Source organism: Mizuhopecten yessoensis, unplaced genomic scaffold (assembly GCF_002113885.1).
Source record: "Mizuhopecten yessoensis strain PY_sf001 unplaced genomic scaffold, ASM211388v2 scaffold4599, whole genome shotgun sequence".
NCBI lineage: Eukaryota > Metazoa > Mollusca > Bivalvia > Pectinida > Pectinidae > Mizuhopecten > Mizuhopecten yessoensis.
This window is the reverse complement of record NW_018405627.1, coordinates 917,094-930,535: the sequence shown is the minus strand read 5'-3', so window position 1 is coordinate 930,535 and position 13,442 is coordinate 917,094. Positions and strand designations below refer to the sequence as shown.

At 37.0% G+C, this 13,442-nt stretch overlaps 1 protein-coding gene across 1 annotated transcript; it reads left to right on the top strand.

Moving 5' to 3' along the window:
• The first annotated feature begins 389 nt into the window (after positions 1-389).
• LOC110449376 lies at positions 390-8,130 on the top strand. Its single transcript, XM_021496222.1, has 3 exons — positions 390-748; positions 3,182-3,397; positions 5,071-8,130. The coding sequence occupies exons 1-3, from the start codon at positions 391-393 to the stop codon at positions 5,679-5,681; spliced, it is 1,185 nt and encodes a 394-aa protein (XP_021351897.1). The 5' UTR covers position 390; the 3' UTR covers positions 5,682-8,130.
• The last annotated feature ends 5,312 nt before the right edge of the window (positions 8,131-13,442 follow it).

The window sequence follows — 13,442 nt, the reverse complement described above, 5'->3', positions numbered from 1 at the left end:
TAAATGCATTTTTAATTGGTTTACGTAAAAAAGACGCACTGCACTAGGCTTGAACCGGCGACTTCTGGATTAAAAACTTCTATTGTCAGTTTTTTCTCTCCTTCTCTTTGAAGAATGGGCAAAGGGAGGAAATCACAGCTAAACCTGAAGCAGCTGATGATGGTTCGTTAAATGTACGGATTGGTTTATTAACTCCTATATTTTTAAATCCTTTTATTTGTCTCATTTACATATGTTATAGCTTTTAACAACTTGCATTTTTGACCTACCGAGACATGATAGAAAGTGATATTAAATAACTGTGGTCGTTTTCCGTTTCGTTTCCATTTCGTTCCTAGATTTAGCTTTGCCGATCGCGGATTCGTTTCGGTTTCGTTTCAGGGAAGCAATATGGCGTCAAATGATGGGGAGATTGACGCTGAGCAAGCACTACAAGAACTTTTAGAAAAAAATGCCGAATCTATCGAAACAATGACATTACGGATAGTATTTTGCAATCCAATCGGAGGTGACCCATTCTCTGCAGCTGTCGTAACAACCCAAGAAAATCTGAGCGCATTATACAATTATCCGAGTCAGCGAACTAATCTATTTAAGTTCAAGCATGTTTGGGATGTCGAGAAACTACATAAACTTATAAACACGAAGAGAAGACAGGATAGTGACCAAGATAATTGCCCCAAAAGGATAAAACTTGAACATGAGTGCGAAGCTGCAGCATTCAGATTATTGGAGGCGTATCTGAAAGGTAAGAAAAGTTCGTTTCTATAAGACAGTATATGACTACACTATAGACCATGCACATCACATCATGTACACAACCATCTGCACTGTGTCAACTTTGAATTTGAAAAATTCTTCTCTGCCCTTCAATATTTATAAGACGTCACGGTGAAAGGCTCTGAAAATCAGAAGGAGGAAGTTACTGTAGCTTTGATTTAGCTTAAATTTCAGTTTAATCTTATAAATTAGTTAAATATATGCTTGTGTAGTAGGACGAGGAATAAAGATAAAGAAAGTGCTCTTGCAGGGGCTTGAACCCGCGACCCTTGCAACTGGCTCTCAAGCCGGATGCTCTACCGCTGAGCTAAAGGGAAATTTCCTGCAGCTGATGCTTGTAGGGCAACCAAATCAATGCACATCTTTTACACTTACTATTTATTTCCCCCCTTTTTCAATCACCAGCCCACGTTCTTTGATTCCTCGCCAAGTGTTCTCCTACCTCGAACGGGGAGGGTCAACGCCACCAATTTTTAGGAGGCCGAGGAATAGTGATAAAGAAAGTGCTGTTGCGCTCAAACCTGCGACCCCACAAGCCTTAATGGCTCTCCTGCCCGATGCTAGCAACTGCTGAGCTGAAGGGAAATTCCCTACAGCTGATGCTTGTAAGGCAACCTAATCAATGCACATCTTTTACGCATGTGTGGCTGATTTAATTGTGCATGGACTACAGTTCCCTTCTAGCTTCGCGCTAGAGGGAATATTCCTTTAGTTTCAGTGGTGTAGAGCATCTGGGATTGCGGGTTCGATCCCCAGCGGAATCACACTAACGTTAGAAATGGCGTCCTTGGCCGTCCCTGGGGTGACAGGGAGTTACAACCTGGGTTGTGGTGTGCAAGAGCAAACACATTTAAAAAAAGGGTAGTGTGGCAGATTTTAATTGTACATAGTATTACGGTAGCCTTCTAGCATTAAATTGCACTAGAGGGAATTTCCCTAAGCTCATGCAGTCAGGTAGCGCGTCCGACTATAGGAAGTCTTGGATGACGGATTTGATCCCCAGTGGAATCACTTCTCTCTTTCCTGTTACACATGGTTAAGCATGCAAAGTACAAGATGTCCCTGTTTAAAACATATTACATTAATGTAGTTGCTTCGACTGTGGCAATATGACATTCATTAAAAAAATTGCCATTGTCAAGCTATATACGTTGTAGCTCCAGATGTCTCAAGTGGAGAGAGAGATTTGTTTTGCACAAAACTTACTTCTAGTCCAGGACTAAAGCCGATGCAGTAATCCATACCACACAGTATGAAGGGAAACCGAAAAAAAAAAATGAACATTTTTTTTAAAAAATAAATCCCTCATAATTTACTGAGTTCTATTATACAGTATACAATTGTTTCATGGCTATTTGGGGAACAGTCGAAACTATCAGCCCGAGGTAGGGGGAAGCCCTGGCAAACAGTACCATAGGGCTTCCCCCTACCGAGGGATGGTAGTTTGGACTGTCCCCCAAATAACATTGAAACAATTGTTTTATTACCAAATACATATTAGTATCAATGCTACATGTAATAATGACTCACCATTGCATTGCTTTGTCTGCGTAAACAACACTAAGTCTCGGTCATCGAAACACTTGAACGGGGCTCTCGAGGGGGGATTTCTGCGCATCAAATTTGCGCTGGGTAACAGTTCACTTTGATCAGGAAAACAGTTTTGACTGTTCCACCCCCCCCCCCTACAGCCGAAATTGGACAAAAAGCCAGAAACAGTGAAAAATTACTAATTCTAATTTATATAGACAATTGGGTAATAACATATGCTGGGAGGACAGAATGATCATATGCTGTCATGAAGAAATGCTTAAATATGAAAGATAAACAGTCTATAAAATTTCATCCGTTTAAATCTGTTATAGTGGTTATCTGAATTTTTGCTAAAAATGATCTATCACTCTCTGTTGATGATTTTTTCCCAATTTCATCCCACGGTCCATTTCTCAAAACCCCTGATAAATCCCTGTGTCTTGGGGTAAAATATTGTTGCATCAAGAGAATTTTGAGAACCCGAACTTTTGTATTTCATTTGTACAATGTACCATGATCTTACAGGGATAATTATACAGTGTGTTCAAATTGGGGCATGCAGACTATAAAGGGGGCTATACCAAGGGGGCGGGGCTATACCAAGGGGTTAGAGCTGAACATAAGGCTTTGAAATTATCCAATTTGTACCCATTGCAGTTAAATTTAAAAATAATGTAGGTTGGTCAATATCATTATTTATTGGATTGGACTGCCATGGTGAACTTCTCTATCCCAAACATATTAAAATGTACCAGATGGTAACACAAAATAGAAACATATTAAATGGAGCTACAATATCTTTATATAGCAGGACTCCTTAGTGATTTGGCATTTTGATTGATATTTTGAATTTTTCTTTTCTTTTTAGATTTTGCCTATCACCATAAATGTCTTGAGAAGGTGCTATTCGGCAGCAATGATGTCATGGAATCATCTGCCAGTGCCACTATGGTTTTAAACACACATCTGTTTGGACCACTCAGCGACGGAAACTGCATTGTAGATAACCACATGTCGAGACAAGAACACTGTACTTGTAGCTGTGGATGTGGGAAAGAGATAAAAAGTGGAAATACAGGAATTGGTAGGAGTTTTTTCATCATCCGCTTTTTAGAGAAAACAGAGTACTAATTTTGCTTCATCTGTTTGTTTGACTGGCCCCTGTGTGTATACTGTCTATTACTGAGAGCCTGTCTGTCTGTCTGCCTGTCTGTCTGACTGCCCTGGCCCCTTGTGTGTACACAAGGGGCATATTTGTCTGACTGCCCCGGTACTAGGGGCCTATATGTCCGACTACCACGGCCCCCTGTGTGTACACTAGAGGCCTATCTGTGTGACTAACCCCAGCCCCCTGTATGTACAATAGAGGCCTATTTGTCTGACTGCCCCGCCCGCCTGTGTGTACACTAGGGGCCTATCTGTCTGACTGCCCGGCCCCCTGTATGTACACTATAGAGGCCTATCTGTGTGACTACCCCAGCCCCCTGTGTGTACAATAGAGGCCTATTTGTCTGACTGCCCCGCCCGCCTGTGTGAACACTAGGGGCCTATCTGTCTGACTGCCCCGCCCGCCTGTATGTACAATAGGGGCCTATCTGTCTGACTGCCCCGCCCGCCTGTGTGTACAATAGGGGCCTATCTGTCTGACTGCCCTGGTACCTGTGTGTATACGGAGGGCATCACTGCAGTAGTCAGACTTTTGGCTTTTTGGGAACATGTCCAGTAAATTTGCAGCTGTGAGGGGCCATAGATGCCCTTCTCTTATAAGTGTAATCCTGAGGCGGGTGTGTGCCTCCATGTGAAAAAAAGAGAAGAAAATATAGGTGTAGGATGAGGTTACATTTCTGCATAAAATTGGTTAAAAAATCAAGTTTTGCCATTTTTTAAAAATATGCAGAAATTTTATCTCTATATCGCCTGCGTTGCAATGCGACATATAGGAGTCTCTCTGTTGCTATTGTCTTCAGCTGGTTGCATCCTCCACATGAAGTTTGCCATGTGATAACTTGATTTGTCTTTGGTCGATCTAACTGAAGTTTTATACAGATCTTTTGTATTTAAATTGCCCTTAGTCAGTGGTACGTGGTCTGCCCATCGGTCCATCCGTCATCTGTCCTTAAACAATTTCTTGTTATCAGTATGTCTTAGAAAATACTAGAGACATATTTCACAAACTTGATATGTAAGTTCCCCTTGGTCCCTAGTTGTGCATATTAACTTTGGGTACTGGGTGTAAAAACAAAATGGCCAACAGGTGGCCATCTTATATTTTTTGACAGTTAAGACTTTTAATGTGTATTTCACAGATTGTATTGAAAATATCTTTCTCAAATTTGATATGTAGGTTCCCCTTTATATGTAGGTTACAAGTGCATGTTTAATTTTGAGACTGATTGGGAAAAATAAAATGGCTGAAAGGTGGCCATCTTTGATTTTGACAGTTAAGTTTTGTTTAAAAACTCTATAATTATCTCAAAAAAAAAAATGGAGTGATGTTTCTTAAATAATTTTAAATGTTTGGTCCCCTTGTTAAAATATCCCTGGCCCTAATGATAATTCAAACCTCATTAACAGCACCTCTTATATGAAAGAATTATAAATTTTCAGCATTTTGCATATCAGTATGCATTTCTTATGAAATAACATATGACATTATGAGATCAAGTTGCCATTGAAAAGAGGTAATTGTATGATAGACCAAAGTACAGTGGAACAGGATTGGATCCTTGATAATACTTTATTTATATTCTTCTACAGGAGTGTCTTCTACTTGGCATGGCTTTGTAGATATGATTGTGAAAGAACATCTCCCTGTGACTATTTCGGATATGGAGGAGCCCAGCATGGATGAAGATACAACAGAGGAACAGGATGAGGGGCAAGAAGAAATGGAGAAAGACACTAATACATTTTGTGTGCATGATAAACAAAAATCTGTTACCAGTCGGCTGATTGCTGAAACCATTACAAATGCCTTTGCACAGGTTAATACAAATGATAGCCTTGCCGGTCTGCCAATACCAACCTTTGGTTGTGCCCCTCGTCAAATTTCTGTGTACTTATACGACTGTAAAAACGATGTTCTTTTAAAAAAGACTCTACCTTTACATCTCTTCAAAAGAAAGGATAGTGCCTCTGCTGTGGTCATGCTATGGCTGTACATGAATTTCCAATTGTTTATGAAAAGAGATGTTACTGACATCGAGGCACACTCTGATCTCTCTGATTTTCAGGCTCAATTTTGTTCGTCTGATGCGAACATACAGGAAATCTATGCAAAAGTGAAATCTGGGTTTACAGGGTGCGCACATCCTGATCAGCCATCACTGACTAGTGTAGTGAGAACAGACGAAGCGTTCGTAGTGTAAGTTTGGAGAACTGATATGTCGACTTAGAAAAACACAAATATTGTCTGGAATATTTAGAGGTTATCAGATGCCCCTCTCCATATCCTACTCGGTATTAGCCTGAACACTCCCATATCAGCCTGAGTGGCCGCAGGTTTGAGGGCTGCTATTGGTCAAGGGCTGATGAGGAGCAGGATATAAAGATATGGTCATACAGTAACCTTTTAATCATATATTGCTCTGTAACATCAACAGTTTTGCAATAACACATAAAACTCACAGGAAACTTATACTTCATGTGCTTAATACTTAATCTCATTCTACCTTAAATAAAACACACTGGACAAAATAGCAAATACATATGTATAAACAGTGTGTACTCTACCAGTTTGAGGTGTGATTTTTCTGAAAAAGTGTTCAACCAGAAGTTCAATTGATTTGGCAATGCCAAGTGGATATAGCGCATGCTAGGCAGATTTGGTGCATACTGGGAAGATATGGGATGATCCAGGATATGGCCTGTGCATAGCTAACAATATCACACATGCAAAAACTACATGGATCACTCTGGCATTAGAACATGTGTATGATTAACTGTATTATTCTCTTAACTTTACACTCAGTTTTATACAATGTTCAGTTGTCAGCCATACTTTACCTCAGTTGTCTTCAGTGTTCAGTTGTCAGCAATATTTTATTCTCCATTTCTTGTACTTAACCCTCAGTTGTCTTCAATATGAAGCTATCAGTGATATGTATATCTTTATACTTGACCTTCAGTTGTCTTCAGTGTTAATTTGTCAGCGATTTTTGTATTCTCCATTTCTTGTACTTGACCCTCACTTGCCTTCAATATTAAGCTATCAGTGATATTTATATATTTATACTTGACCTTCAGTTGTCTTCAATATTCCCTTGTTGGCAATACTTTATTCTCCATACTTTCTGGAACAGTTGTCTTCAATATTCCCTTGCGGCAATACGTTATTCTCCATAATTTCGTGAACAGTTGTCTTCCATATTCCCTTGTTGGCAATACTTTATTCTCCATTCTTTCTGGATCAGTTGTCTTCAATATTCCCTTGTCGGCAATACTTTATTCTCCATTCCTTACACTGTGTTGTCTCCAATGTTAAGCTGTCTTCAATATTCCCTTGTTGGCAATACTTTATTCTCCATACTTTCTGGAACAGTTGTCTTCAATATTCCCTTGCGGCAATACGTTATTCTCCATAATTTCGTGAACAGTTGTCTTCCATATTCCCTTGTTGGCAACACTTTATTCCCCATACTTTCTGGATCAGTTGTCTTCAATATTCCCTTGTCGGCAATACGTTATTCACCATACTTTCTGGAACAGTTGTCTTCAGTATTCCCTTGTTGGCAATACTTTATTCTCCATACTTTCTGGAACAGTTGTTTTCAATAATCCCTTGTCGGCAATACGTTATTCTCCATACTTTCTGGAACAGTTGTCTTCAATATTCCCTTGTCGGCAATACGTTATTCCCCATACTTTCTGGAACAGTTGTCTTCAATATTCCCTTGTTGGCAATACTTTATTCTCCATACTTTCTGGAACAGTTGTCTTCAATATTTCCTTGTCGGCAATACGTTATTCTCCATACTTTCGTGAACAGTTGTCTTCCATATTCCCTTGTTGGCAATACTTTATTCTCCATCCTTTCTGGAACAGTTGTCTTCAATATTTCCTTGTCGGCAATACGTTATTCTCCATACTTTCTGGAACAGTTGTCTTCAATATTCCCTTGTCGGCAATACTTACTTCTCCATTCCTTACACTGTGTTGTCTCCAATGTTAAGCTGTCAGAGATGTGTTTATGCTCCATACCTGACACTTTAAATCAAATAAAAATTCAGCAAATTATGCATAATTAATTACAACATATGCAAGTGCATTAAACATTTTGTGGATTTCGGGGCAGCTATTAACTCATTCACCCCTGAAATTTCATAATGAACTATTCCAACCATTGAATCGGAAGAGTTCAAATGTGTCTTCAGGGGTGAATGAGTTAAGAGTACATTTTATAATATGTAGGCGTGAATTATCAGCTTGCTGGATTAAGTAAGGTCAAACTTGAGATTTCATAAAATCAGGCCCTACTTGTATAAAACATAGCAACTTTTGGGACTTCCCCCGGTCTAAGATTTCTCGTTGGCAGTACATTGCTTGAGATTTCCTCAAGTCTAAGAGCTCCCATAGACATGCAATGCTTGAGATTTTCCTCCACTTTGAGATGTTGTATACGAGTGGCCCCAGTTGTGCTTTTGTTATTGCACTGCATAGTTTATTGGATAACTTTTGTACTTCCCGCAACAGAGTTTGGTGAGGGTGGAGGGTATATTGGACTCACCCTGTCTGGCAGTCTGACATCCTCGATACTCCAGGGGTTACGTTCACTTTCGCTCTCTGCACCCCTGGAATATGTCATAGCAAAATTGAATGCAAGTGACAAGCTTTTTGATTGGTCTTGGGTAAAAAAAAAAACTGACCAATCTCTAAGGCTGATATCTGTTCTTTGAAGATTACAGAAAAGCAATATCCAACTTCAAATCAAGTTCATTTTATCCTTATGCGACGGACAGATTCTTTTGATGTACGTCAAAGGATCAAACCTTTCTTCTCGTCTCATACATAAGGTGGCGCACACTGAGCCTTCCATTTTGCTATGACATATTCCAGGTGTGTAGAGAGCAAAAGTGAGCGTAACCCCTGGAGTATCGAGGATGGCAGTCTGACCGCCTGTATGTAATATTGAGTCAAGTGTATTTCAAAAAGTACTGAAGTGATTTTTCAGACTAGGTAAACTACTCTTTATTAAATGACGTGGTGCTCTTTCTTCTGTGGTTTAATTTGGACAAACTTTCTAAGAGGTTTGCCACTTTTATATAACTTCTCATCCAGAATATTATGTCAAGTATATTTCAAAAGTTTCTCAGAGTTATGCCCCTTTTCAATTACTTCTGTCCAGATTATTTTGTCAACACATCTACAGTGAATATCTTTGAAGTACTGAATTCAAAAATGTATGAAAGCCCCTACAAAGAGGATACTAAGGTGTACATGAATACGTTATCTGTCCGCCTGTCTGTTGACACAATTTTGTCCACACAATTCCTCCTACTATTTTCAGCCAAATTTCTTGAAAGTTCACTGATGTAATCAACACACTCTGAAGTTGTGCGCTTGCGATTAAAACTTTGATCTGTTAATTTTTATAGGAGTTATGCCCCTTTATAAAACATGTTCGCCAAAATGTTGTCCAATGCATATCATCTAAACCATTTCAACTGGAATAACCAGATTTTGTATGCAAATGCATCTTGGGATTGATGAGTGTCAGATACAAGAAGTAGGTCACTGTGACCTATAGTTTGACTTTTTTACCTCAATCTTAGAGTCACTGTGTCCTATGATTTGACCTTTAACCTCAACCTTAGACAAAAAAGTGTCTCGTGCATATCTTCGGCATTGTAAACTATTTCACCTGGAGTAACCTTATTTTTGTATAAAGGTTCATCTTGTGATGGCGAGGTGCAAGAACAAGAAATATGTCACAGTGACCTATGCTCTGACCTTTGAGTTCAACCCTTTGAAACAGTTTGCCATGGTCATATCTTCTACAATATTTCACTTTGAGTAACTACATGTGGTATGCAAGTGTACATCTTGGGTGAATGAATCTGGCTTTCTGGTGTCAGTTTTAGTTTAACATATTGTGGATATTTGAATTTCTGTTTGTTTACTTTGATGACAAGAATTTGTAACAAAGCATGAGATGGATATGTAAATAAATAAATATTGACAATTGTTTGCAGATTATTTTTTTATTCATTAAAAGACATTAAGGAACAAAACTGGACTCAATTTCTGACTAATTAAACAAGGAGCTCTCTAGACAGCACCCACAAATAACTACAGATAACGCGTAAAATCTACATTAATTCTAGTTGAAGCGTGATGATATAAATGTAGATATACATTCATTATAATTGACGCGTGATGACATACNGATATATATTCATTCTGATTGACGCTTGGTGACATAAATGTAAATATATACATTCATTCTAATTGACGCGTGATGACATAAATGTAGATATATATTCATTCTAATTGACTCGTGATGACAAATGTAGATATATATTCATTCTAATTGACGCATGGTGACAGAAATGTAGATATATATTCATTCTAATCGACGCGTGATGACATAAATGTAGATATACATTCATTCTAATTGACGCGTGATGACATACATGTAGATATATATTCATTCTAATTGCGCGTGATAACATAAATGTAGATATAAATTCATTCTAATTGACGCATGATGTCATAAATGTAGATATACATTAATTTTAATTGACGCGAGGTGACATAAATGTAGATATACATTCATTTTAATTGACGCGTGATGACATAAATGTAGATATACATTCATTCTAATTGACGCGTGATGACATAAATGTAGATATACATTCATTCTAATTGACGCGTGATGACATAAATGTAGATATACATTCATTCTAATTGACGCGTGATGACATAAATGTAGATATACATTCATTCTAATTGACGCGTGATGACATAAATGTAGATATACATTCATTCTAATTGACGCGTGATGACATAAATGTAGATATACATTCATTCTAATTGACGCGTGATGACATAAATGTAGATATACATTCATTCTAATTGACGCGTGATGACATAAATGTAGATATACATTCATTCTAATTGACGCGTGATGACATAAATGTAGATATACATTCATTCTAATTGACGCGTGATGACACAAATGTAGATATACATTCATTCTAATTGACGCGTGATGACATAAATGTAGATATACATTCATTCTAATTGACGCGTGATGACACAAATGTAGATATACATTCATTCTAATTGACGCGTGATGACATAAATGTAGATATACATTCATTCTAATTGACGCGTGATGACATAAATGTAGATATACATTCATTCTAATTGACGCGTGATGACATAAATGTAGATATACATTCATTCTAATTGACGCGTGATGACACAAATGTAGATATACATTCATTCTAATTGACGCGTGATGACATAAATGTAGATATATATTCATTCTAATTGACGCGTGATGACATAAATGTAGATATACATTCATTCTAATTGACGCGTGATGACATAAATGTAGATATACATTCATTCTAATTGACGCGTGATGACATAAATGTAGATATATATTCATTCTAATTGACGCGTGATGACATAAATGTAGATATACATTCATTCTAATTGACGCGTGATGACATAAATGTAGATATACATTCATTCTAATTGACGCGTGATGACATAAATGTAGATATATATTCATTCTAATTGACGCGTGATGACATAAATGTAGATATACATTCATTCTAATTGACGCGTGATGACATAAATGTAGATATACATTCATTCTAATTGACGCGTGATGACATAAATGTAGATATATATTCATTCTAATTGACGCGTGATGACATAAATGTAGATATACATTCATTCTAATTGACGCGTGATGACATAAATGTAGATATATATTCATTCTAATTGACGCGTGATGACATAAATGTAGATATACATTCATTCTAATTGACGCGTGATGACATAAATGTAGATATACATTCATTCTAATTGACGCGTGATGACATAAATGTAGATATATATTCATTCTAATTGACGCGTGATGACATAAATGTAGATATACATTCATTCTAATTGACGCGTGATGACATAAATGTAGATATACATTCATTCTAATTGACGCGTGATGACATAAATGTAGATATACATTCATTCTAATTGACGCGTGATGACATAAATGTAGATATACATTCATTCTAATTGACGCGTGATGACATAAATGTAGATATACATTCATTCTAATTGACGCGTGATGACATAAATGTAGATATACATTCATTCTAATTGACGCGTGATGACATAAATGTAGATATACATTCATTCTAATTGACGCGTGATGACATAAATGTAGATATACATTCATTCTAATTGACGCGTGATGACATAAATGTAGATATACATTCATTCTAATTGACGCGTGGTGACATACATGTAGATATATATTCATTCTGATTGACGCTTGGTGACATAAATGTAAATATATACATTCATTCTAATTGACGCGTGATGACATAAATGTAGATATATATTCATTCTAATTGACTCGTGAAGACATAAATGTAGATATATATTCATTCTAATTGACGCATGGTGACAGAAATGTAAATATATATTCATTCTAATTGACGCGTGATGACATAAATGTAGATATACATTCATTCTAATTGACGCGTGATGACATACATGTAGATATATATTCATTCTAATTGACGTATGATGACATACATGTAGATATACATTCATTCTAATGTGTCATAAATGTTAATATATACATTCATTCTAATTGATGTGGGATGACATACGTAATTATCCTCAATACGATATTCTAAACATTTTAACAACAGTTCTTCATGCCATGCTTCGTCAAATGCCTTAGAAAAATTGCGAAATATAAATCACGATTTTTCTTTCCTGTCAAATGCAGAATCATGGTTATGAAAAGCACTCAGCTGGTTAACTGTCGAATGACCTGAACGAAATCCAGATTGATTGATACAAAAAATATTATTTTCCTTTCAAAATGACATGTTTTAAAATCGCGATCCATTATTTTTGAAACGTAAGTTAAATTAAGAAATAGGTCGGATAACTACTGGAAAACGATAATAATATTCCTTTGAAATTAAAGGGGACATGGAAGTAACCAACATTGATCTGCTGCCCCTATTTCAATATTTGGGATCTTTTTCGTTTCATATCTTTCCTTTCTCTCTACTTTCCGTTTCTGTTTCCCTAGGCAACCGTCCTTATGACCCTGGTTTATTGCGAGGACATCAAACCCGAGGCAAACTATATTTTGTTGAAAATCAAAATAATCGACCCTTTTTTCCTCAATTCAATGCAAATCTGGATTTACAGGATTTCGGAAGCTAACAGAATCAATGCTAAGCTATTTAAAATGTCTATTATCGGTCGTCAGTCTAAACAAGTCGGACAGTTTCCATCGTCAGGTTGATATAACAGGGATGCCAACCAATGTCATCTCTTAGAGCCAAAACGGTTTTCTATAAAGAACCTAAACAACCCGCAGGCTTTGTTTTGATAAATAAACACCCACCTCTTTGTACCTGTTCATACCCTATATTCGATTATCAAAACACTACGGGATCAATAAAAGACTTGTAAAGTATACAGAAAACATTATTAGTCATTCCATAAGATCAGTGTACTTTTCATGCTAGACAATTTGCAGCTGTTTTGTTTTTACAAGGTTCATTGATTGAATAATGAAAGTTTGTTATACTAGTCCGTCAAAATTACCGGTGCATTTCCACACTTAAACCATTTATGAGTTAATAAAATAGACTTTTTTCGGAAATGTACAACATTTTTTTTATCTGTTCGCAAGCATTTCCTGCAACACTTCAACATATACGTGTTATGACATGCGTATATTAATAATAATAATAATTCGAGGTTCTTATATACCGCTTTATCACAAACTAGTTCGTAGGTCGTCTCAAAGCGGTTTACAAATTATTATCCGTGGTTATAGGGCCTTTGCAACCAGCCAATATCTTTCTCAACTCCTTGGGGTACATACAGCCGGTACCGCCATTACGGCGCTCACAGCAAGCATT